Source organism: Bolinopsis microptera, chromosome 3 (genome assembly GCF_026151205.1).
Source record: "Bolinopsis microptera isolate Bmic1 chromosome 3, MBARI_Bmic_1.0, whole genome shotgun sequence".
NCBI classification, from domain to species: domain Eukaryota; kingdom Metazoa; phylum Ctenophora; class Tentaculata; order Lobata; family Bolinopsidae; genus Bolinopsis; species Bolinopsis microptera.
This window is the reverse complement of record NC_087074.1, coordinates 16412538-16440218: the sequence shown is the minus strand read 5'-3', so window position 1 is coordinate 16440218 and position 27681 is coordinate 16412538. Positions and strand designations below refer to the sequence as shown.

Here is a 27681-nt window from a genome sequence, read left to right as displayed (position 1 = left end):
GTATAATTTAAATTATAAAAATATTTTTATGAATATTTGTGATGATCTCATGTATCATTATGTTTAAATGATTTGATTTGATTTGGACCATGTTATTGTATAATTAATTACAATCATATTTTAGATAGATTCAATAAGTTAAATCAGGTAAGGGTAGAAAATACTCACATGTGCTTATTCTTCAAGAATGTTAATATCCTAGAACTGCCTTCAAAATGCAACAATAAGTTTCTTTTGTCTACTAAAACTTTGCCCTAAAACTTTTCTCTAAAACGTAACCTGCCCTTTAAAGCTTTTCAGTGTTCTAAGACCTAATCAGCCTATCTTGGATTGCTGTTCTTTCCCTCCGCAGATTATTGATTTTGATATTTTATCCGTATATGTTCAATTCTTTGACATGCTTTGCCAGCTGGAGTACACTAGAATTTATTTCAATCGTGGTTTACAATCTTTTTTGCTACTTATGGACATGATAAAGTCCTTGAAGTGCACTGTTGAGGTGTGCTTTTTCCCGACCTTGCCTTTTTACAGACAATCTTTCAATTTTGTAAAGAAATGTACTATATCATGGCCAATAGAACCTTTGCTAGACGGGAAAAAATTCGTCCAGGTGGGCAATGAATAATAACGACACGTCTTTGTTAAAATGTTTCGACAAAATTATATAGATTAAAATAAAATTCCAGGTTCAAAGAAAAAACTAATTATCCTCTCCACTATATATAAGCGAATAAAACGTTTCTTTGCAAATGTGCATGGAATTGAACCTATGATATTCACTATACTTTCTTATGGACCTAATGAAGTCATTGCAGTGCGCTGGGATACTACAAGTTTTATTTTCCATTGAATTATTTTGATTGATGCCCTTCTGTACAATGTAATAGAAGGGCATCGTCAGATTCGTCATTAATGAAGCTTGAATTATTCATGGTCCTAAAAAGTCGGATTCCATTAAAAAAATACAACATTTTTAAGGAAGACCAAAATGACACAAGAAATTCAACTCTTAGCACGTTTTACAGAATCGAAAAATGTTTAACAATTCACTAAAATATAATCCCATTTTTGCCCTTAGAGGCTCAAAAACCACTCTTCTGCCTTCCACTATGTGCAGGTTCTTGTCATCTCGGTCATCTATCTCGGTCATCTATCTCGGTCATCAATCTCATAACACATTTACATCTATAACCCTATATTTGTGAAAAGTTTTTTTTCACAAGTCCACTGATCTAGAAATCTAAGTAACAGTACTAATGGTTACTCTCAAGACCCTCCAAATAATATACAAGTAAAATATTTACCGTTTTCACCTCCTTAAACACAATGACATGATGTGGAAGACAATAATTTAATGAATTAAATCTACGCTTTATTTTAATGCAGCAGATGGTATGTCAACTGCAAAGTCATCACTTGAAGACGAAGAAAAGAAATATTTTGACAAGTGTGTTCATTCATTTAGATTCTACAGAAAACATGCTTTGGAAAACCTTCGCAAAAACATCAAAGACTACCAAGCCCTCCCACCTAGTCACCAATCAATGCTGAAAAGCTTCATGAAGCAACAAACAGATGTTAAGCATTGCATTGAAATGAACTTCATGTTCATCCTTCACATGTTGGATGATGTCCAAGATATGTTCCGACCTGATCAAGAAATGCGCTCCGACAGCTCACCTGAAGCTTCAGATTCTGACAATATAAGGGTATCACGTGAGGCAGGAGAAGGACTATCTCAAGGTGATATGGACAGGGTTTACACTACACTCCGTCAGTTTGTGAGAGACTGGTCGCAAGAGGGGCAGGGAGAGAGGGACAAGTGCTACTCTCCCATTATAAACGCTGTCTGTAACAGATACAAAGACCCAGCAGGGGTAAGTGTTTTAGTTCCTGGGGCAGGATTGGGGCGACTTGCTTTCGAGTTTGTTGCCAGAGGTTACAATTGTGAGGGAAATGAGTTCAGCATTTTTATGTTGATAGGTTCTAACTTTGTACTTAACAAGATAGACTCAGTTTCTTTCGAGATATTTCCTTGGTCAACTTGCACGACTAACAATGTGACTCATGCTGATAGAGTCAGATCAGTCACTGTACCTGACATTGTCACAACACAGATTCCTGAATCTGCTCAATTTGGTATGTGTGCTGGTGACTTCACCGAAGTGTACGCCAAGGATTCAGCAAGGTTTGATGTTGTCGCTGCATCATTCTTCCTGGATACAGCTCATAATATTATCGAATATATCGAACTTATCCACAAAGTACTGAAACCTGGTGGACATATGATATCTCTAGGACCTTTATTGTACCATTACGCTGGAATGCCTGATCAACCAAGCCTTGAAATTCCCTGGGAAGATGTTTTATCAATTATTGAACAAGTTGGATTTGTGATTGAAGAAATTGAAGATGTGGCCGACGTGCCATATATTGAGAACCATATGTCAATGGTCAGTGTTCTGTACAAGTGCAAGTTTTTAGTTGCTAGAAAGCAAGAAAATTAAAGGTTTTTTTTCCAGCCTTTTCTTTTTAATGGTTAGTCGTAGTTTAGGTAATATTTCGTGATGTTTTAACCGGGTTGTTTCTTACAATAATTTCTTTTATGTTTCCATAATTTATTTTCAACCCATTTTATGATATCAAACGCTAAAATTGTGATGTAGAGTTGACTATTTTGTGAGATGAGATTACTCCACGCAGTATTTTATAACCTACCTGAGTGTTAAATTTTATCACTGATGACCATTTACAGGTAAAAATACAATATTATAAGATTGTATAGCTCAATTCACCTTATTTAACCCCACTTTTACGATAGCTCTAGCTCTAGTCCACACACTCAAGATGGCGATGCACGTACCCAAATCGTACTTTCAGAACATGATGAAAGAAGGGACCAAGGTTTGTAAAAATATTAATCTGGAGTTTTCGCAATTTAATTACTTCTCGTCTATCAGTATCAGCGATCACAAATATTTTCTATTCGAAATAAAAGTTCCCCCATTTCAGCATCTCTCTGGAATGCACGAGGCTGTTTTCTCAAATCTTGAGGCCTGTACAGAGCTCTACAAGACAATCAAGACCTGTTACGGACCAAAGGGGCTCAACAAGATGGTTATCAACCATCTGAGCAAGTTGTTTGTTACAAACGATGCAGCAACTATCATAAAGGAACTGGAAGTGCAGCACCCTGCTGCTAAAATGATTGTGCAGGCTTCACAACAGCAGGAAGCAGAATGTGGTGACGGAACCAACTTTGTTATGATCCTTGCTGGTTAGTTCTGAGCTCTTTTTTTCTGGTTTTATTTTAAACAATTGTGATGTTCAATGTTTACTGGGTATAAGTTATAATATGTGCTGATCGTGTCATGTTTTATAAGGGTATTCGTGTTTTTCTATTTTATGGAAGCTATTGGCTTGATAGTTTTGCACCATTAACAGTATTGATATTTTTTGGTTTAAACATTTTTACTGGTAACGGATTTCTACTTGGATTTCGGAGTTTGATTTTAGCACCGCTGATAAATAGATAAACTGAATTTACCATCTTGAACACAGAACAACTTTAATATAATCTATATCCTGTCAGGTTCTCTGTTGGAGAAAGCGATTGATCTGTTGGAATGTGGATTGTCGCCCAGCGAAGTGATCAAAGGCTACGAGATGGCAGCAGAGCAGTGCCTGATTATCCTAGAAACCCTGGTATGCCACACAGTGAAGGATGTAAAGAACAAGGAAGCTGTTATCCCCATTGTCAAAACCGCTGTCGGCAGCAAGCAGGACGGTTATGAAGATTTCCTCGCTGAGCTTATCTCTGATGCTTGTAGTAAGATAATGCCAACACAGAGGACATTCAACGTTGATCACGTGAGATCGTGCAAGATTCTGGGATCTGGAGTGTTATCCTCAACATGTCTGCAAGGCATGATCTTCAAACGCAACGTTGAAAGTGACATCACCTCCGTAAAAGGCGCTAAAATCGCAGTGTACTCCTGTCCGTTTGATATCGGTACCACTGAAACCAAAGGAACAGTCCTGATCAAGACAGCTGAGGAACTGAAGAACTTTAGTGTGGACGAGGAGAAACTGATAGAGAACTCAGTTAAAGCCCTTGCAGATCTGGGGATCACGTGCGTGGTAAGCGGTGGTAAAGTGGGCGATATGATGCTCCACTTCGCTAACAAGTTCGGTATCATGGTCGTCAGACTCATGTCCAAGTGGGACCTGAGGAGATTGTGTAAGAGCATCAACGCTACCGCTCTCCCTAACATGACCCCTCCCACTAACGAAGAGATTGGGTTCTGCAGCATGGTCGCGCTCGAGGAGGTCGGAGATACTGTTGTAGTATCTTTCAGACAAGGTTAGCAGTCATTTCGATACAGCTTCTCGTGAACATGATGCTATTCTCCATATTTTAATGTTTACATAAGTTCTGCTAAATGTTTATCTCATTAAAGTTATTTCTAACAAGGTCTCTTCAGATCGAGAAGAATCAGCCATGTCCACCATCATCATCCGAGGAAGCACAGATAACATCATGGACGATATCGAGCGAGCAATAGATGACGGTGTGAACAGCGTGAAGGTGTTGACACGTGATCAGCGCTGTCTCCCTGGCGCTGGCGCAACTGAGATCGAGCTCGCCAAACAGCTTATGACTTTCGGTGAACAGGTCCGTTCTCATCCTATGGTTTTAGCTCGTTTTTACAAATAACCCCGACTTCAATTTCTTAAATACTATTTTTGACTTTGGCATACTTAAATTTATAACTTTATAATTACCGAGCAATTTTAATTCATAAATTATTATAATCATTATTTCAGACCCCCGGTATGGAGCAGTACGCAATCAAGAAGTTTGCTGAAGCTTTCGAAGTATTCCCCAAAATCCTCGCAGAGAACACAGGACTCAGAGGTAACGAGGTACTTGCTAACATGTACAACGCTCATCAGGACAAGGTGTCTGGCATGAACGCCGGCATCAACCTCGAGGTAAATATCTTCCTTTATTTTAAAATATTAGTCATTTCTCATTTACTAAAATTACACTGCTTTTGACTCTATAGTACATTGCTGTTCTTTAGATACCGTAATTAAGCTCATTCAAAGAGTTTGATAAACAGTAAAGTTAATAATTATCAATGACTTCAGTCCGATCACTGCGAAGTAATGGATGTTGTCGAGAGGAAAGTATTCGACATTTACCTCACAAAGCACTGGGGTATCAAGTTTGCAGTGAACGCAGCTTGCACAGTGTTAGTTGTGGATCAGATAATCATGGCTAAACAAGCCGGCGGACCTAAACCTCGCAAAGGACAGGCAGACCCTGACGACGAATAGAGCGCTGGAGTTGAAGGACGTTTATCTGATTTTGTATTTGTATAATATAATGAGCTCATATTTATTTTTATTTTGTATCTAAGATGATGCCATTCTACTTCACTGAGTATTGTCTCTTATTGCTATTTTAATTAACAAAGGGTGAACCAGATTTAACAATATGTCAGGCTTACAGGACCACAAAGATTTCTAATATTATCCTCAGTATTATCAGTAATGTCTGTCTGAATGTTGTGACATGTTGTTAATTCTGGGCTAACCTGCATCTTGAAATTCCAAACAATTCGTCAGTCTACTGCACTGATCGTTATTCCTACTTGAAATTATTCATGAATATACATATTTATTCTGATTTGCTGTTACCAATGCTAACTTTATCTTATTATAGCTACTCAACAACATGCAAGGCGGACAAATCGCATTTGACGAATATGGTCAACCCTTCATCATCCTCAAGGACCAAAGTACAAAGTCCCGTATGTCCGGACTTGACGCTCAAAAGTCCCACATCATGGCCGCCAGATCAGTTGCTCAGTGTCTGCGCTCCTCTCTTGGACCCAAAGGTCTGGACAAGATTCTAGTGTCATCAGATGGAGACATCACCGTCACCAACGACGGAGCTACAATCCTGGAGAAGATGGATGTGGAACATCAGATCGCTAAACTCATGGTACAGTTGTCTAAATCTCAAGATGATGAGATTGGAGATGGTACTACGGGAGTAGTAGTGTTGGCTGGTGCACTCCTGGAGCAGGCAGAGATCCTACTGGAGCGAGGAATACATCCTATCAGAGTTGCTGACGGTTACGAGAATGCTGCACAGATTGCTATTGAGCACATGAATACCATTACAGACACATTCATAGTAGATAAAGATAACAAGGAGCCACTTGTCAAGACCGCCATGACCACACTCGGATCCAAGATTGTGAACAGATGTGGAAGGAAGTTCGCTGAGATGGCTGTTGATGCTATCCTCTCTGTTGCAGATCTGGAGAGAAAAGACGTGTCATTTGACTTGATTAAGATCGAATGTAAGACTGGCGGTAAGTTGGAGGATTCTCAGTTGGTTAAAGGAGTCATTATTGACAAGACCATGAGTCACAGCCAGATGCCAAAGGAGTTGAACGATGTCAAGATGGCTATCCTAACCTGTGCCTTCGAGCCCCCAAAGCCCAAAACCAAGCACAACCTGAACGTAGGCTCAGTAGAAGATTACAACAAACTTCACGCGTACGAAAAGGAGCAGTTTATTGACATGATTAAGAAGATTAAAGATAGCGGAGCTAACCTTGCTATCTGCCAGTGGGGATTTGATGACGAAGCAAACCATCTGTGTCTACAGAACGAGCTACCCGCAGTACGTTGGGTGGGAGGTCCTGAGATAGAACTCATTGCTATTGCAACCGGCGGACGTATTGTACCAAGATTCAGTGAGCTGACACCTGATAAACTGGGCTATGCTGGAAAAGTAAGAGAGATCGAGTTCGGAACTACCAAAGACAGAATGATGGTGATAGAAGATTGCAAGAACACCCGAGCAGTTACCCTCTTCCTGAGAGGCTCCAACACCATGATAGTCCAGGAAGCTAAGCGCAGTATTTGGGATGCTATGTGTGTAATCAGAAATCTGGTGCGTGATAACCGTATCGTATATGGAGGTGGTTCCAATGAAATCTCCTGTGCTATTGCTGTCAGTGCTGCCGCCGACAAGGTTCCCAGTATTGAGCAGTACGCTATGAGAGCGTTTGCAGATGCTCTGGAATCAGTTCCCATGGCCCTTGCAGAGAACTCAGGATTAGCTCCTTTCGCTACACTCGCTGAAGTAAAATCTCGACAGATCAAAGAAGATAATCCTCGTCTTGGTATCGACTGCATGGACGCCGGAGAGAATGACATGAAGGTGCAGCATGTCATTGAGACTCTGATCGGTAAGAAGCAACAGATAATGTTAGCCACACAGCTTGTAAGAATGATTCTCAAGATCGACGATGTACGGAGTCCTGGAGAGGGAGAATAAGAGCCTGCTTTTTTAACAAGGACTCGTTGAGATTTACTTGCAGTTTGTGTATATATTTATCTCGTTATATTTGATAATATTTTTATATCATTTGCCTATCTTCATTTGTGTCTTTGAATTCGTATACATTGCATGACATCATGAATTCGATCTCAAGCTGCCTTGTAACTAGAAACTTCTGAAGCATAAGAAACGAATGCATGATTGGTCGGCGCGCGCGAACGCCGAGCGACTTTTGCTTGTCGCAACACCTTTGAGCGGTGCTTTTTACCGTTATTACGCGCTTTATGCGCGCGTCTTTTGCTAGAAGTTTCTTATTTCCAAAGCACGAGAATCCATTATTCATCTGTTGTCGAGGTCTGTCCTGACGACAACGGCTGGAAAAGTAAAGTTGTAGATAGTTGAATTGTTCTATAAATCTGACAGAAAATGATTCTAAGCGTGGTTTAACCCTAAATTTTATTCCAGAAATGGCAACCGATTTTCATGAATCATGATCACCATGGCGATGAACAGAAAACTGACAGACTGGGAGGTTGATCTAGGAAAAACAGCAGACAAAACACCGTCTTATTTCGTACCTACGAATACCTTCACCATTATTTTGACGACCTGATTTAACGGAGTTGCTCATCCCCGCCACTTAACATGCGGTTAAACTAGCTCAAGAAAAACAGTCTAACATCTGAAACAGGAATTGTCGGCAGTATCTACATTCAACCTTCTTTTCAACAGCCTAGTAAGTACCCACATTCTAAATGCCGTCGTTTTGTTTAATCTTTGCAGAAGTTAATATAATTTGTTTACATTCCAAATATGTGATACTAAGTAACTTTTCAGTCAGTCCTAGGCTAGAAACACGACTGTGGAAAAGTAAAGAAACCACCAACACGGATCAACACAAACTTCGTTAATCACCTCGAGTTTGAAACGATAAACTGATTTTATACTGTGTAATATATATACTTAAATTAGGAAGAACAGAATCGGCTAAAACGCGAGTTGATAAACTTGGGGTTAAATTCTAAAATGAGAACGCTGTCGTGCCCTCGTGACCAGCGATTTATTATAAGAACTGATTAACCGGAATTTTTCCTTAAGGACACGTTCATTGAAGTTTGAGGATATTGGTAAATATTAGTGACCCTACTGAATGGCACGATGATTTAAAATGTGTCACACTATGAAACTATATAAACCCTCTAACCCTAAGATAATCGTTTCATCCTCTAGATAAACTTTGTCGCATAACGATATCTTTATCAGACGATAAGATATCGCTTAAATGCGGCCGGCAGTGAGTTGTAAACTTTGTCACACTATAAAAACGTGACGGAGTTTATATGGACCCCTTGTTGCCGTGTTTGACCAAATTTTCGAATTTCCAATTCATAGAATAGCTGTATATGGCTATTATCTACATATGTAGCGACTTTTTTCCTTAAATGGTAGCACCATGTAAACTCCGTCACACATTTAAGAAATTTATATGAGGGATGTTTATGACATCCTGACAAGAAATACCGAATAGTCTAGCATTATTTTGTGAGCTGAATGTGTTTGGAATTGTTCACATATTTCATTGTTATACGCAAATACAAATACAGAAGGCAGAAATAGGTAAATTTAGTCACATAAATTTGTATGATATCTCAACATGTGCGAAATTGAGTAAATATTAGTATACCAACTTAAACACCCTATATTACGTACTATGGATCAATTAACAATATTTCAACCATACGCCGGTCATATAAATTATTATATGGCAGTGATATGTTAACATTGGATAAATTTCAACACCTGAACAGGGTAAAAATTTGTAAATTTCGTCACAAAAAAAATATTATAACTTTATTTGCTCCGTGTTTGCAAAATAACTAATTTATCGACATAGTGATGGTGATAAAGTAACATTATATACTAATTGAGGTATGATTCTTCAAAATAGGGGCAAGAAATGTAAATTTCGTCACATCAGCCATTGCATTAGTTAGATAGATTTTCTTTCATATCAACTGCCCTTATTATAGTTGGAATGGATTTATACAGGAAATATAGAAACCCATGCCCATTTTTCATCACATTGAAATTATACTGTTGGGGCAGGAAAAGTAAATTTCGTCACATTTCGGTAAATTAGTGATATCAAACTCAGCATTGTTAAACTTGGGTTCTGATTTGCTGAAAAATAACCTACCAATAATTCCTGGAAGAATATTGAATTCTAATCGGGGTATGGTTCTTCAAAATAGGGTCAAGAAATGTAAATTTCGTCACATACGTCATTGTAAAATTTAGATACATTTTCTTTCACATCAACAGTCCTAATTATAGTTTGAAATGATTAATTCAGAGACAAAGGAAATACAGAAACCCATGCCCATTTTTCATCACATTGAAATTATACTTTTGGGGCAGGAAAAGTGAATTTCGTCACATTTCGGTAACTTCGTATAATTAAACTCAGAATTGTCAAACTTGAGTTCTGATGATCTGCTGAATAATAACCTACTAATAATTCCTGGAAGAATATTGAATTCTAATCGAGGCATGTTTCTTCAAAATAGGGTCAAGAAATGTAAATTTCGTCACATCAGCCATTGCATTAGTTAGATAGATTTTCTTTCATATCAACTGCCCTTTTTATTATTGTGACAATTTTTACATCAACTGCCCTTAACTTGAATCAGCTCTATCCGTGCATCGTCCTTATATACAATTTTCCCGCCTTCCAAACCAAAATCAGATATAAATGATTTCGGCAATTCACCCAAAATTTTAAATTCAATATAATGTGACAGAATTTACATCATTTCCCAATAAGTGCATGTATTTGCTAACTTTTCAAAACAACATATTTTAGGGCTATGATTAGTAGAAAAACTATCAAATAATGAGTTGAAAGGGTTTTGAGGACACCTCACAGTAGAAAAGAGGTATCGTATTCTGAGTGTGACAAAGTTTACGAAATATTGCCTTAAAACCGTTCGATCCCTGCCCTTTAGCCAAATGTTGTATCATAATTGTTAGAATGACCTAATCTACTATATTTTAAACCAAAAAATGCTAATTGGGCTGCTATGGTTAACACAGTCACAAAAATGTGACATTTTTTACATTATAGTGCCTAAAAACCATAAATTGTATTTCTGAGCCGTGTATATGGAAGTATGGGTCACGTGGCTAATGTACAGAACTTCTGAACACGCAATTTTTTTTGGTTTACCAATATCCTTAAACTTCAACATGAACGTGTCCATTTACGATTTCGTATCATTTTGTGACGATGTTTACATCAACTGCCGGGCTATACTTCAATTAACTGTATCCGTGTTACGTCCTCATATATAGAGTTTTCCCGCCTTCCAAACCAAAATCAGATATAAATGATTTCGGAAATTCACCCAGAATTTCAAATTCCATATAATGTGACAGAATTTACATCATTTCCCAATAGCCAAGTGCATGTATTTCAAGTTAACTTTTCAAAACAACATATTTTAGGGCTATGATTGGCAGAAGAACTATCAAATAATGAGTTGAAAGGGTTTTATGGACACCTCACAGTAGAAAAGAGGTCTCGTATTCTGAGTGTGACAAAGTTTACAAAATGTTGCCTTAAAGCCGTTCGATCACTGCCCTTTAGGCCTACATTGTATCATAATTGTTAGATTGACCTAATCTACTATATTTTAGACCAAAAAATGCTAATTGGGCAGCTATGGTAAACAATGTCACAAAAATGTGACATTTTTTACATAATAGTGCCTAAAAGCAATACATTTTATTTTTGAGCAGTGCATATGGGAGTATGGGTCACGTGGCTAATGTTCAGAACTTATGAACACGCTAGATTAATATATGTTAAAATTAAACCACTATCGTCAAAAACGCTGTTTTAGAAATTTACCAATTTCCTCAAACTTCAATGAACGTGTCCTTAACTGGTTTTTCAGGCAGAGCATAAAACTAGCAATAAAACTGTAACATTGCTTGAAGATTTTTGACTATAAATTTCCACGTCATCGAGTTTTACTAGGATATATTTGGGCTATTATACATTTATCCGATTTACAGTTAATTTTGTATCCAACACTATTTTCACCCTCCGATCCAGCAGTGACGAAATGGCTATGACATGAAAACTAGAGATGTTATCCCTCAGAATTCTCTTTCAGAGCTCAGCTATACGCCCAACATGCCTCCACTCTGTCACTAGAACCACTTTCAGATCGCCAATCGTCACTCTCCAATCAGCATGTCTTTCTGCAGCATCAACCCGTCCACACATAACGAACTTTAATAAATCTGATGTGTTTCAAAGGCATCTTGTTTTGAGTAGACACTATTCTAATCCCTCACCGCCCGCACCTCCTAAGAAAAGAGGTCGATTGATCGTTAAGCTTCTGAAAGAGTATGGGCCGGTATTTTTCGTGTTCCACACGTGCACCTCCATTGTGACGTTCGCCATGTTTTATCTACTTGTCTCCAGGTTTGTCTCTCTAGAAGCTTCCCAATAATATCCATTTTGTTTTTATTAAATCAATTTTCTACTACTGTTTTCTCAAACTTCCGTTTGTTATCAAATTCTAGGAGATAACATAATTTTTCTACTTCAGAGATTTCGACGTGTCAGCGATGCTGTCATTCGCGGAGAACTACATAAACGTGGACAACATCCTAGCTAAAGCAGGGTACGACAAGTCTGACATCCTCTCTCCCACGTCCTCTAATGCCACCAGTGGTATAATAGCAGTGCTGCTCTACAAGCTCACCTCACCCCTCCGACTAGTACTGGACTCCATCATGGTCCCTGTGGTGGTTAGGAATCTCCGGTACATGGGTGTTATGCAACCTGAAACCGCGGTGGATGAGGTGACTCTAGCTAGGATTGAGCAGAGGATAGAACGATTTGATAAGAAGTACGATGAGATCGACCTGGAGCCCGCAGTGAAGGCTATAAGAAGAGGCGTGGCTAAGAGGAACGAGCGTAGGAGCCGGCAGATGGTCAAATATACTGAAACTCAGAGAAAATTTGATAAGAAAAAAACTGAAACCCAGAGGAAGATCGATAAGGTTTTTAAGAAGAAGAGGAAATACTCTACTACTGTAACTAATACTGCTGCGGAAAATAAGAAGGATAAATGAGGTGTATACATTTAAAATTTGCTAGGTTAAATTATATGGACACCTGACTGATTAGATTATTAGAACGAATCAAACGAAGACATTTCCTTCAAAATAAAGTTTAACTTCATTCATGTTTGAGATTCGTGTGGCACAAACATTTGAATATAAGATACGTTTATGAAGAATTTTTTAGATAATTTATGAATTATGATGATCTGTGTTTTGAATTATGTTACCTGTTTTGAATTAGCCCACTTTAATTCCAGTCTGATATGGTAAATCTAAAGGATTGCTCTGCTGATGATACTCTTTACAGAGACTCAGTCTTGCCCGTGCAAGAAAGCTTGCACAGCTTCAAGGGTTTGGATATCTTAGATCTTGTGAGGGGCAAGGGTATAGTCTGCCAATTCAAACTTTTCTGCATACTCAGCATGAATTGAATTTTATTGATAAGATTAACTATTAATTTGTATTATATTGGTTCTGAGACTTCGAAATTTGCAAAGTTGGTATATTTTGTACGTATTATAACTGTTGAAATTGTTCAGATTTTTTGATCTTCCCTTTTTGCCAAAATGTATTCTGACTTTTGCTATCATAATTCATACAGTGTTTTATACTACCCTCTGTAAACCACTTTACACAGCTACTGCGTAGAAATAACAAGTGTATAACAGCTCCCTCTAATATACTTGTACAGTGTACAGTGTAAACTGTACAGTGTACAGTTTACAGTTTACAGTGTACAGTTTACAGTTTACACTGTACAGTGTACAGTGTACAGTTTACACTGTACACTGCACAGTGTACAGTTTACAGTGTGCAGTGTACAGTGCAGTGTACAGTGTGCAGTGTACAGTGCACAGTGTACCCCCCAGTGTACAGTTTACAGTGCACAGTGTACAGTTTACGGAAAGTAACATATATAGTGTATAGTATAGGGAATCTCTGAATGCATTATTACCATCTGTGATCTGTCCCTTAGCTTCAACTCATTCTTTTCTGGATCCACTCCTTTGTTGAGGAAGAAGGTGTAGCCAGCAGCCCCCATCTTCTCGACCTGTTCGTCAGTAGCGTTCACCAGCTGTATACATATCTCACAATCTAAGAACTGTAGACCCTAGGTTGCTCTATTAAATATACCTTATTTGAACGGACATTAGTTGAACGCTGGAGGTCCTAGCGTTCATCTTAAAGTTAATGTCCGTTCAAATTTTAAAGTCCGTCCAAGTTAAATTCCGCTGAATTTTTTCCAAAATATTCCACTGCGAACTCGTGTCTTATCTAGGATATTATAACTTTTTAATATCAGTCAATTTTAATGTCTGTCATTAGAATAGACTATATCATTGGATCAATGAAAAACAAGTTATTTAATCAAATTTAAATATTCTTAGTATCGCAATATGTCTAGTTTGTTACCTAAATCGATTTCAGAACTTTCCCCTCCTAACACACCCAAACAAGGAACGACACACGAACAAAACTTAGACTGGTTATCAATTTACTCACAGACTGACCTGAGATCTAGCATCTTTTATAAAGGCCCAATGCTCGCTATTTCAGAGCATAACACTCGCATTACATGCCCATCCAGTATATTTTCTATCAACATATATAAGAATTTATTTTTAATTGTAGTTGACGAAATGAGAGTCTCCACTCAGTGTGTTAAAACATAATTCTTTGTCGACGTTTCGGCTACATGCCTTTGTCATAAACAGGACGTACTGAAAACTTACATAGCTGCAAAGATACAATGTTAAAATAATCTATTAATACTACGAAATATAACAACAAAAATAACATCTTGAAACCCAACAAAGATCACAAATTTTTCCAAAAGAAACATAAAATATAACGGCTAAAAGAATCCACACCGCAACAAGCCGTGAACAATTCCTCATAGTACTACAAACATTTTACCAAGATAGCTCCTTCATAAAACTGAGTAATCAAAAATTATCTAGGTTAATAAGTTCAATATTACATTAACTTCCAAGTATATTTTATCCAATCACCTTCATTTACGGACTCAGACAATTGAGTATTTATTTCTGTGTTCTGGGTTTTCACGTTTTATTAGAACCGACTGCCACAATTGACGGTCTACATTACATAGTCTTTACATCTTTTTCGAACTATAAACCGAAACGGTATGTTTGGCATTGAAATGTAGGCATGCTCCTCTAGGTAGTGCTTCCCCATCACCCATGGCCGTAGATTTGTTGCCATCCCTTACTGATTTGTAGTGTTCCCAGGCTCTACTTCTTTTAAACCTACCAGTTTCCCCAATGTACCTTAGTTCCCAAAAATTTGTGTGCCATTATATTGAGCACAATTTATTTGAGCCCGAAAAATTTGGGCAGAAAATTTGAACTCATTTGGGCGACCGAAAATTTGAGCACAAATTCTTCGAAAAATGAACGATTTTCCAGTAAAATTTCAGTTAAATATTTGCCTTAGTTCATTATTATTCCTTATTATTCCAGTCATTTTGCTTTCAATTTTAAGCATGTAGGTGGTAGTCTGAGTTGTTTCACATTATGAAATTTACGATCTGCCCAATAACTACTAAAAAATACAGTGAAGATGGCACAGTACAAAATGATAGATATACATTTGCAGATCTTGTTTAAATCTCTAGCTATCCGTACCTCTAGCCATTTGTTTTATTAGTAGCTGTTAGCTATTCCAGTTATTTCTATTCATTTAAAATATAAGCCTTTTTACTTGGTCAAGCCATGAATGACAGATTAGAAAACTAAAATTTCAAATATTATTTCACTTGGATATGAAGAAAAAGCCATCTTTCTATAGATTTCAGGGCCACATAACAGGCCAAATGCCAAAAGTTTGGTTAGCAACAAATTTAGCAGACGGAAAAGATTTATGCAATTAATTTGGTCTGCAAAAAATTTGGGCGAGAGGCCCGCTCAAATTTTTTGTCGCCCAAATTTTTGGGAATTAAGGTAGGACTTATTACATATTTGGCATATTAATTGGTAGCAAATGTTTTTGATCATGCAGGATTTATCGCACTGGTAGCATTTGCTGTCACTTTGTTTATTGCATTTTGTTTGCTGTAGGCTAGATCTTGTTAAAGCTTCCATGAGACGTTGTCCTGATGTGAATGTTACCCTGGTGGAATCCAAGAGGTTTTGATTTCTTAGGGTATAGTAGACTTTTCGACACGTCTGTTCATTTATATAAGGTAATGATAAGTAAGCTATTTTTGAGTTCTTTTTAGGCGCATTTTGTTTATCCAGTGTATTCTGTGTTTCTCGAATAAGTTTCTTGACAATACTTTGACTCGCTCTTTGGGACGTTACTTATAACTGAAAAACTGCAAAAGCAACTACACAACCAATGGTTCCTCATAAACTGCAGAAAAGAAAAGAAAATTCCGTCATTTATTCACCATTTGGTAAACCCTAAAATTCCTAACACTCCATCAAAATTTCTACAAGCACATCTTAAGACCACCCTAGCCTGGAAGAAGGGCATCCTAAACCTAAAGATCAAAGATTCATTTAGAATAACAAAAGACCTAGAAAGAAAACTTGAAGATATGTTGTCATACATTTTAAATTTAAATAGTAAAACGAGAGCTCAGACGAAATTCAAAAAAGATTCCCTAGACTATCTTGAACTATACTCAGGTCAAATAAAAGCAGTTATAGAAAGAGACAAATTAGAAACACTAAAGAAGAAATTAAAGAAACTCACCACCTGGGAACGACCACCTATTAATCAACCTAAGTCCACACCAAGAGTCACAGTAATTGGAACACCCGACCTACCGGATGGCACATTAGAGCTCTTAGATAAAGGTCCAAAATTCGCCCTACCAAACATGCCCACTAGAAAACAGGAGAAAGCTGAGATGCTGAAGGAAGTTGAAGTTGGATTAGAACGCTATGCGTATGGATCTAGGTACTTAAATAATATTACAGAAGTGGATCAGACTAACAAGCCGCTTTTTCTAAGAAAACCAGAAGATTTCAAATTTCAGCCTCAACAAATTAATAACCCAGCCAAAGAACACGTTCTCCATGCAGTGAAAGCCGCAGTTATATTGGATTATGACAAGGCCCTAGGAAAGAAACAACACCACACCACTCTGAAAACTATTGACCAACAACAGAAGATAGTTAAAGAGCTGAGAGCTAGGGACGACATTGTAATCAAAGTAGCTGATAAAGATAAACAGTTCGTGATCTCAGATAAAACTTTCTACATTAAGAAGGCCAGGTAGAGGAAATGCTATCTGATACTCGTACATACAAACAACTGCCCAAAAATCCTCTTCCTCGCATGAACACAGATATAGATGGCTTGATAATTTCACTTACACAAAAATATCCTTGGATCGGAGAACATTGTAATCCATATCTTCCTCGTATACCAGAGTTTTATTGTACATGGAAAACACACAAAGATATTTCACCGCCACCCTTGCGACCTGTCACATCCCAAGTAGATTCACCAGCGGAAAGACTAGGTCATTTTGTTACCAATATACTTAACCAAGCACTAGACTTGGTTCCCGTTAACACTAAGAACACTCCTCAATTTCGGCAAAAATTAGAAGATCATTGGATGGGAAGAATAAACACAAACCACATAATGTTCACGGCTGATGTGAAAAGCCTCTGCACAAATGTCCCACTTGTAGAAGGACACAAAGTTATCATAAAGTTCATAAAAAACAACAGGGATAAAATCGATACAAATGGAATGGACCTCGGGAACTTTGACTTGGTCCTCAAATCAGCAATACAGGCAGGATACTTCAGATTTGATTCAAATTTCTACCAACAACTAAATGGACTCGGCATGGGTGTGAAACCAGCTCCACCATTTGCAATAATCTATGTTTACTGTACAATCGAATTGCCTCTGATGGAGAACGACTATTCCTACATACCAGAAGCTCCCCCCAAACCAGTAGGACTCCTAATCATAGATATGTGGGATAGATATGTAGATGACTGCTTCAGCATAATCGAGGGAGATGAAGACACAGTACTATTGCTGTTTAACTACATTAACTCGTTGAACAGGGATATACAGTTCACATATGAGTGCTCCAAAGATTGTATTGCATTTTTGGACCTGAACATCTTTATGAATACGGTGGACAAGAGGTTAGACTTTTCCTTATTTGTTAAACCAACCAGCCAGGACATATTCCTAAATTATGCCTCTGCTCACCCTCGTACAACGATTCTGAACTCAGCCAAAAATGAGATCAGAAGGGCTATCAGTATCAATAACAGCTCCACACCTGAACTACAAGATCTCAGTATCAATAGAATAGCAGATATGCTAAAGAAGAATAGTTTCCCTCCTAATATTGTCAAGAAACTTATTCGAGAAACACAGAATACACTGGATAAACAAAATGCGCCTAAAAAGAACTCAAAAATAGCTTACTTATCATTACCTTATATAAATGAACAGACGTGTCGAAAAGTCTACTATACCCTAAGAAATCAAAACCTCTTGGATTCCACCAGGGTAACATTCACATCAGGACAACGTCTCATGGAAGCTTTAACAAGATCTAGCCTACAGCAAACAAAATGCAATAAACAAAGTGACAGCAAATGCTACCAGTGCGATAAATCCTGCATGATCAAAAACATTTGCTACCAATTAATATGCCAAATATGTAATAAGTCCTACATTGGGGAAACTGGTAGGTTTAAAAGAAGTAGAGCCTGGGAACACTACAAATCAGTAAGGGATGGCAACAAATCTACGGCCATGGGGAAGCACTACCTAGAGGAGCATGCCTACATTTCAATGCCAAACATACCGTTTCGGTTTATAGTTCGAAAAAGATGTAAAGACTATGTAATGTAGACCGTCAATTGTGGCAGTCGGTTCTAATAAAACGTGAAAACCCAGAACACAGAAATAAATACTCAATTGTCTGAGTCCGTAAATGAAGGTGATTGGATAAAATATACTTGGAAGTTAATGTAATATTGAACTTATTAACCTAGATAATTTTTGATTACTCAGTTTTATGAAGGAGCTATCTTGGTAAAATGTTTGTAGTACTATGAGGAATTGTTCACGGCTTGTTGCGGTGTGGATTCTTTTAGCCGTTATATTTTATGTTTCTTTTGGAAAAATTTGTGATCTTTGTTGGGTTTCAAGATGTTATTTTTGTTGTTATATTTCGTAGTATTAATAGATTATTTTAACATTGTATCTTTGCAGCTATGTAAGTTTTCAGTACGTCCTGTTTATGACAAAGGCATGTAGCCGAAACGTCGACAAAGAATTATGTTTTAACACACTGAGTGGAGACTCTCATTTCGTCAACTACAATTAAAAATAAATGATTGACCCACTCATAAGAGGAAAACAAGATTACCAATATATAAGAATTCGTCAAAAAAAGTACTACTAGACTTGCAAAGTGCTGGCTGCAACGACGAATGGCCACCATTTTTACTCCACAACCTACCTGGATTACGTAAATCACAAAGAACATAGTCAATAATCACTCAAAACCAAACTCATACAGCTCAATTAAATTAAACAATCTGAATCAGGACAACATTTCAAACCACCTGCCATTCTAACAGCACATTCCTTATTTCACTGCCACATAGCGCATATCTACACTGATAACACACCTTATTGCGGTGAGGCAGCATCATAAAGTTACTAATATCAAATATGTTTGCAGATCAGGGCCAGTCGACTCGACCAATAAAATTTTAATCGATTAGTTTTAATAGATAACATCACAATTATAATCTGCGTGCCCCTCGGGGATGAATATTTAACTTATTTCAATTATATATTACTTTTGAGTAAACATTGGCTGGTACTACGGACCAGTCCCCCAATCAATCGCATTATGGCATAATCACTTTCTTGATCTTCGGCTTCCTCGTTCACTTCTTCGGAGTTACTAAATTTACACTGAAATGCAGGACCGAGGTGGTCTAACAAAAAATGGTTTTCAAAAAGCGGGTATTACTGATGCTTTATTCTTTCAGCATGAAATATTTAATGCACGATAACTGTCATCAAGATGTAATTAGATCGAACGCAGAAATTAGATCGAACCGGTTCGATCTAGGAATTAGAATTAGATCGAACGTGCGGCGCGGCTTTCAATGTATGATGTATTTGAATATGTATCTCGCGCCAGCGTTCGATCTAATTCCTATGTCCTAGATCAAACCGGTTCGATCTAATTTCTGCGTTCGATCTGATTACATCTTGGTGACAGTAACCCATTTGACGAAAAGGACCTTTGATATGTTCATCAAATCCGGTCATATTTCGTTGTTTTTAAACAACTTTGATTATCACAGACACTGATATATGACAGATATTTTGACATTTTTACTGCTTTTCTTACTTATTGCATGACAAATTGATTTACAAATAATCTTCTAGTGCTACAATTTTTAAAACGCCAAAAAATATGAACAAATTTGGATTTTTGATGGTTTTGAATGCCTTCGAGCGTTCATTTTAATGTCCATTCATAATTATGTCCGTTCATTTAATGTCCGTTCAACTTCAAATAAGGTTCGATAAGGTAGCTTGTCTCATGTCTGGTAGATTCGTGTATGGTGTAGTGTTATTGAGTCTCGTGGGGGTCTCGTGATTTGATGTTTCTGTTATTTATCAAATGCTTTCGGTCCCTGCAATATGGAAAAATATTGTTCCAAGCCGAAATTATTGTCGGTCAAAGGTCAGCGATTTAGTAATAGCTTCAATTTGCCCTCGAATAAATTGGGTGACCGCCGACAACCGACTCCAATTGAACCTAGTTCCCACAAGGTTAACAGGGCACCGCCAACCAGCTCAATTGGGTGCCCAATAAGCCGAAGCGTAAGGGTCTGCTTTGTAGCGCTATGCACTACTTGTACTGGGTCGCGCCGCGCATCAAATAATTCGTCTCGCAAATAATTCTTCTCGCAACCACATTCGGTAAATCGGCGAGATGCACCACTGTGCCTCACCGAGCTGCGAAGGATTGACATCGTGAATCAAGGGTCTGCCCACACTACGCCTCTATTCCCCGAATGTCTGCCCACACTACGCCATGTTTTGGCTCCCAACTGGCTGGAGCTCTGCCCACACTACGCGCCTCGTTGTGTAAATCCGGTTTTTTTGACCCACGCCATGTGGCCTGTCAAAACATGGCGTAGTGTGGGCAGACATTCGGGGAATAGAGGCGTAGTGTGGGCAGCCCCTTAATCCCAAAACGACAGCTGAACCCTGGTCATATTATTATTTACTTGACATACGTTGCATGCCACTTTTCGCGCGCTCAGCCTGTCATTCCGCCAAATCTTTATTCGGCGGAATATATGTTTATGAAATTGAACATAATAGCCTGGGGTCCCCTGGTAAATTATTATAATTCACCGAGATACGAAAAGTGTTCATATTTTTCGTATTTGTCACTGTGGATGGCACAAAAAAGCTTTATTAGTATTACCAAAGAAAGCTTTAATAAACGGAAAATCATCAGAATATGAAATGAGATTTTGGAAGATTTTTGAAGAGGTGCTTTTCTCCCGTCCCCTTGACCGAAATTTCGCGGTTTTGACTGACATTTTGACCAGTGTCAGTAGGGCCTCTTGTTACTGAGTTACTGTTAGTTGTTAAGCGTTTCATATGTGATATGGTTCACTAGAGGCTTATGCCTTATAATACAATTTATAAGCACGTACTGCTCGATATGTAGATTGTAGATACTTCATTCAGTTTCACCACCATGATGTGAGCTCTGAGTCTGATGAATAGCTGGTCAATCATAGTCTAATTTACTAAAAATATTGGGAGAAAAGAAGATACAGATGTTTACTAAATAGGTTTAGAGCTGGCAAAGTACTGTAATAAATTAAAATTGAGATGGATCAGTTAGGTTATAAAATGTTGAAAGATGTTGACTGGCAATTTGCCGGTAATTTAAATCATTTTATATTTAATTGTATGTTCATTTTTGATAAATTAGTAAGTAATTCAGTTTTCTGGACTAATTAAAACCAAGACCATAACAATGCGCAACCATAATGCATAAATATAACATTAACAACAACCAAATACACGGATTCAATAAACTTCCAAAATTCAAAACTATGACAAATTCAACAGGCGAATCAATAGATACAAGATATCCGAGTTCATGAATAAGCTTAGTATTTGTAAGCGTAGACACCGTCCCACTGAGGATCGTAGGACTCCATCCAGAACTTTCTGAAGAGATGCACCAGTTCGTTTCGCTCCAGTCTTCCACTCTTGTCAATGTCAGCTTTATCAAAGAAGGTGTAGGCAGCCTCCTGAGGCACATCAAAAGCCTTCATCATGGTCTTTAGTTCATCAACATCAACAGTACCATCACCGTCATCATCCAGGACATCGTAGTAAGCGTCTGACAAAAGACCAATCAAGGAGGGTTCACCACGTCGTTCCCTCTCTCTCTCTCAGCCTCAGCAAAGACCCTGTTAGCTTCAACCCAGTCGTCTCTGAGAAGTCCCTTTTCTGGATCCACTCCTTTGTTGAGGAAGAAGGTGTAGCAAGCAGCCCTCATCTTCTCGACCTGTTCGTCAGTAGCGTTCACCAACTGCCTCATTCTGTCGGGCCAGTACAGGACCTCTTCCATGTCCATACGACCGTCACTGTCTAGATCGAAGGTGTCGAACCTCTTGTAGAGCCGGCTGAGCTGTTTTGGGTGTAGATCCTCGACATGAAACTGCCAGTCGTTACCCACACTTCTCAACCATCTATAGCTCTCGTTGTTGGTCTCGTCTAGAGGCATTGCGTGCCTTGGCTGAATTATGTATATAATTAATATAACAAACTTTTAAAGGTTACAAAGCAGTATTACGGGATAAATATCATATGTGAGACGAAAGAAACGCCATCTTAGGACGCAAGAAGGTTTAATTGGGACCAGGATAACTATATTTAAAGCAAACCCAGGCTTGGTTTTGGATAGGTTCAAATATTTCATAATCACTGAGAAGTGAGAGGGGGGGGGGGGTTTCTAAATGATTACGTTAGTGTAATTTTAATGCAATAGCTATGTGTAAAACAGATAACGGAGGGGGCTTTAAAATTGCCCCAAAGTGATTACGTAATATGTGAACAACCACACGCACGCCAAAGAATGATACGAGAAAAGAAGATTACTGTTCCATCGTCTGCCACGTGGTATGTGCCGGGAGAACCTGTTGTAATTCCCCAATACACCATTTATAATTATAAACACTGGCTTAGTTTACATAAAAATTCCCATTGAAATCATACATAATGGATTTTATTCAATGCACAAATCGTAAGGAATGCCATTTTATAGAAGAGTGCTACGGAAGCCTGACCTTTATTTAACAGCTTTACAAAAGTACTAGGTAAATAACTAGGTAAAGTGCTAGGTAAATTACTAGGTAAAGTACTAGGTAAAGTACTAGGTAAAGTATTAGGTAAATTACTAGGTAAAGTACTAGGTAAAGTATTAGGTAAATTACTAGGTAAAGTACTAGGTAAAGTACTAGGTAAGGTACTAGGTAGAGTATTAGGTAAAGTACTAGGTAAAGTATTAGGTACTAGGTAAAGTACTAGGTAAAGTACTAGGTAAAGTACTAGGTAAAGTATTAGGTACTAGGTAAAGTACTAGGTAAAGTACTAGGTAGAGTACTAGGTAAAGTACTAGGTAAAGTACTAGGTAAAGTACTAGGTAAAGTACTAGGTAAAGTACTAGGTAAAGTACTAAATAAAGTACTAGGTAAAGTACTAGGTAAAGTACTAGGTAAAGTATTAGGTACTAGGTAAAGTACTAGGTAAAGTACTAGGTAAAGTACTAGCCTGACCTTTAAAACAGCTTTAGTACAAAAGTATTAGGTAAAATAATAGGTAAAGTACTAAGTAAAGTATTAGGTACTAGGTAAAGTACTAGGTAAAGTACTAGGTAAAGTACTAGGTAAAGTATTAGGTACTAGGTAAAGTACTAGGTAAAGTACTAGGTAAAGTACTAGGTTAAGTATTAGGTACTAGGTAAAGTACTAGGTAAAGTACTAGGTAAAGTACTAGGTAAAGTACTAAGTAAACTATTAGGAAAAGTACTAGGTAAAGTACTATGTAAAGTACTAGGAAAAGTACTAGGTAAAGTATGAGTTACTAGGTAAAGAACTAGGTAAAGTACTAGGTAAAGTATTAGGTACTAGGTAAAGAACTAGGTAAAGTACTAGGTAAAGTATTAGGTACTAGGTAAAGTACTAGGTAAAGTTCTAGGTAAAGTTCTAGGTAAAGTACTAGCCTGACTTTAGTACAAAAGTATTAGGTAAAGTATTAGGTAAATAAGAGGACAGGAAGACTCACCAGCATACACCTCTATGTTATTTGCTATAAATTCTGATATTTTTATGGAAGGGAGACGGGGTAGACCATGTTTAAACTTATTAGATGTTATTAGAAAAGACTTGACTAGTAGAAATCTTGATATTAGACTTAAGAATTTGACTGATTTCGAAGACCTTAGATTTTTAGCTTTAGATAGGGAGGAGTGGAAGAACTTAGAAGATGGTTGATGTTTTTCTTTTTCTTTTTTATGCGTTTTGATATCTATAAGGTGCCTAGGATGCTCTTTTAAAGAGATATTTCGTACTTTGAAAGATTTACTACTACTATTAGGTAAAACATGGATTCTAACTCTGAAGGGTGATTTACCTACCTTTTATAGGTAAATTTAATTGGTTGCTCCTTCATAAATCTTTGGGTTAATAATTGATCTTTCTCAACTTCATGCAAATTGTTTAAACTTTAAATTAAATAACTTTCTTATCTTAAAATTTATTTATAATTATATTCATGTCATATTTTTATGATTTCACCACAATTATCCCCGCGAATAACGTCGAAGGCACGAATCATGTAAATATGATGATAATTCAGTTATTATATTCATGAGAACGTAATAATTGGCAATTTGAATTAAGTGTATTATTGCAAATATTTATAGAGGAATACCTTAAATGTGTGGTGTGAGTATAAAGTTATTATTGAAAATATAAAATGTTTCTTTTTGGCCCCAAAGGTTTTTCTCTACTAGGGTGCTGAAAATTCAACTTCGTACATTCAGACCGTCTGTGCGTTGCGAAGAGCCACATCCTGCCCGAGGTGGGGCTGCATACTACTCCAGTGATGTAGTTGTAACTGAAGACAGCGGATCTAGGGGTGCATCCTCGAAAAACAAGCCGGGCATCCTCAGAACAAGCTCGTGATGGTGATGTGGGTTCATTGAGATGTAGCAGATTCCGGAACTATGGGAGCACCAAATGTCATCTTACCGTTTTAATAACTGTATGTGGGAACATCTACTGATGAAGTAGCTATCAAGAGAGCCATTCCAGTGGCGCAGGTGGCTCACGTGTCACATAGCCATCAGAAAAGAAACATGATGAATAGTTCTTACAGCACTAGGGTATCAGCCCCTACTTTTGTTTCTGGACGTGAAGGTGGCAATGATTTCACCAACTTAAATCCGAATGGAAGGGTGGTGAATGATGAGACCCCCCGGCCCCCTTAATCAACCTGAAACAATTCAACCAACACTAACAGTATAAACGAAAACAACAAAAAAAGTTTATTTTCATGTACCGGCATTACCTGGGTAGGCGCTCTTAACACTAAAACGATAAGAACTGCCAAGAGGAAACTGAAGATGGTACATCTTTTCGAGAAGAGTGGCGAAGAGATTGTAGGTATCCAAGAGCACAGGATAGTCCATGAAGAGCATGTCAAAGTAGAGAGAGTTGGCAAGGGCAGCTCTATCTGATTACTTCATCAGCTACTAGGAATCGGGCCCAGGCAGCAGTAGGCGGAGTGGGATTCATCCTAACTAGCAAAGCATTTGACGCAGCTACGGAGATAACACCAGTGACAGAAAGAATCATTAAGATATCTCTCAAAGGGAATCCTAAACCAACCCTCGTCGGTGTCTATGGACCTACGGAGCCTGATAGTGTAGAAGCAGCAGAGAAGTTTCATAACGATCTTAGGTTTGCAGTCTCACAGGTCCCTGCTCACAACTTCTTGGAGGTGATTGGGGATTTTAACGCTCACCTATCAATAAGGGACGAGAACGACTGTGATTGGTATTTCCAACAGAACCAATAAAAATGGGGAGCTGCTTCGGGATACTGCCCTGGAAACGGAATTTCAATTAACAGATTAAACGGATTAAACGATTCAAAAGTCAAATTACATGGTAATGTCTGACCCAATATAAAAAGTAAATTTACCCAAAAGTCAAAAAGTATATATACAAGAGAATGAGAATAAAATTGCAACCACTATAATAAACAAAAAATAATCCCCGCAAATCTTCAGAATGAGATTTATTTTTTTAATAATTTAAATTAACTCTTATAAAAGTGTCCCGAATCTTACATTTAATTAGGCAATATTGTTATTGTTAGGAATTTTTTCAGAGGATGCTTTATAAGGGAATCTCCGTTCATGAGCTTTGGTAAGGAACCTTCCTAGGTCTCCGATGGTTGTAGCCGTAGGATGTGCAAAGATCTGCGCAAGTCTCCTAGTCTGCTATGGCCGTAGGTTGATCGACAGGTATGTTTCGCAACCGAAGCTTGCCTTGATGAGGTTGTAGAATCCCAATTTTCTGTTGAGTTTTCGCTCTTTGTTCCATTGTTGAACAAAAAAAGGTTTTCATAGCCTCGCTGATTTTGAGAGGGTTTGAAAGATCGCTTCCTCCTGATAGCTGTTTCACTGTGTTCCTGGTGGATTCCAGCCGGGAGAACCACAACAATTTCAGATCCCTCTGCTCGGGGTCAGCATGCCTCACTAAGGAAGAGCATCCCTCTTTGTCCAGTCCCTCCAACCTCCCCAGGTAGCTATAGACTTGGGACGAAAGATCGATAGCTAGCGGGTATCTTCCAGTGTCATCCCAAACAGCGGTGTTCCAAGTCGATTTGTTGACATTCATGGTCCATTTCATGAATGATTGGTGGACTTTCTCCAGAGGGTCTTTTGCTGTATCCTGTGTAGCCGGATGACTCCCTGATGCAAAGACAGACATGGAATTTGTCATGGGAATCCATATCTGGCACCCGTAGGAAAGAACAGGAACAATCAGGTTGTCGAAAAGCTTAAATATAGTTGTCTACCGAAGGTATCGAAGGTCAAGCATACTCTTGAGAGAGAAGTAGCTCCGGAGTCCTTTTTTTCTAAGCTTTATCTGAGTAAGTTTTAATGATCCCGTGAGTGTGAACGTAATTCCAAGATATGTGTACTCACGCACTGATGGCAAGGTCATTTCTCCGTCATTTCTCCGTAGACAAAATTTGTACTGTCCTTGAGCACCCGTCCTGCCCGGTTGAACACCATAATTGCTGTTTTTGATATGTTAACCGATAACCCCCACTCTTGACAGTAGGTGTGTACAACTTCTAACATTCTCTGAAGACTCTCTTGGTCGAGAGCCAACAGAATCAGGTCATCGGCCCAGAGGAGGTGGGTTACTATAGTACTTTTCAGTAACGGTACTTCGACATTTTCAATAGAAATAGGTCTTCTGAAAGTTGGTGCATGAAGCATTTGACTGCCATATAGTCAACTACGCTAGCACCATTGTAGTTGACAGAGGTATATTTCCCAAAGATGTCTCCCAGTGTATTACCGTTTAGCAGCGATAGTCGATTACAAGAGAGGAAATCTAACAATAGGTTACCCCTGGGTTAAGTACTTGATCCTTGCTTACTCTCCCGCTAGTTTTTGGATGGTTGGAGGGGATTTCATCTGGTTCAGTGTTAGAGTCATCTTCTTCAAAGTCGAAGTTGGTGTTTCCAGTACGGGCATTTAGGTCACCCACCAGCAAGATCTTGCCAAGATCGGGATTCTGAGCTTTAAAGTCAAGGAGGTGCTCTAATGTTGTCATGTAAGGGGAGCCATCTCCAGCCTTGCGTTTTGACTTGTACGACGACTGCTCTGGTGAGTCGTAGACATTGATGATGGTGAACTTGTTTTCCATATCCACTCTTGCACATTATTTATTTATTTATTTCTATTATATTGATGTATAGTCAAGACGTGAGTGTTAGGGCTCTCATTGACAAATTTATGTTTAATCCTGTTTAATCCTGTTTAATCCTGTTTATGGATCCGTGCCATTTTACTGACAC

The 27681-nt window shown here is 38.2% G+C and overlaps 5 protein-coding genes across 6 annotated transcripts in view; 3 read left to right on the top strand and 2 right to left on the bottom strand.

Moving 5' to 3' along the window:
- LOC134812970 (T-complex protein 1 subunit epsilon-like) overlaps nt 1-7467 on the top strand; it is a 93686-nt gene extending 86219 nt beyond the window's left edge. Inside the window, exons 2-7 of one of the 2 annotated variants that reach the window (XM_063820604.1) lie at nt 2820-2904; nt 3013-3277; nt 3593-4363; nt 4485-4675; nt 4828-4995; nt 5155-7467. In XM_063820604.1, coding sequence (XP_063676674.1) covers nt 2848-2904; nt 3013-3277; nt 3593-4363; nt 4485-4675; nt 4828-4995; nt 5155-5343 — 1641 coding nt within the window. In that variant the 5' untranslated portion in view covers nt 2820-2847 and the 3' untranslated portion in view covers nt 5344-7467. The remainder of the gene's footprint in view (nt 1-2819; nt 2905-3012; nt 3278-3592; nt 4364-4484; nt 4676-4827; nt 4996-5154) is intronic. The other variant, XM_063820605.1, reaches the window with a different exon arrangement.
- Nucleotides 1-27681, bottom strand: part of LOC134812705 (POU domain, class 2, transcription factor 2-like) — a 1142226-nt gene that overhangs the window by 928791 nt on the left and 185754 nt on the right. The gene's annotated exons all lie outside the window — the stretch shown is intronic.
- The window catches only part of LOC134812973 (DNA repair protein RAD51 homolog 1-like), a 63261-nt gene that overhangs the window by 29321 nt on the left and 6259 nt on the right, over nt 1-27681 (bottom strand). The window lies entirely within an intron of this gene.
- LOC134812772 (carnosine N-methyltransferase-like) lies at nt 1294-2686 on the top strand. Its single transcript, XM_063820335.1, has one exon. The coding sequence runs from the start codon at nt 1395-1397 to the stop codon at nt 2505-2507; it is 1113 nt and encodes a 370-aa protein (XP_063676405.1). The 5' UTR covers nt 1294-1394; the 3' UTR covers nt 2508-2686.
- LOC134812353 (uncharacterized) lies at nt 11482-13068 on the top strand. Its single transcript, XM_063819744.1, has 2 exons — nt 11482-11858; nt 11986-13068. Exons 1-2 carry the CDS (start codon nt 11518-11520, stop codon nt 12512-12514), a joined length of 870 nt encoding a protein of 289 aa, XP_063675814.1. The 5' UTR covers nt 11482-11517; the 3' UTR covers nt 12515-13068.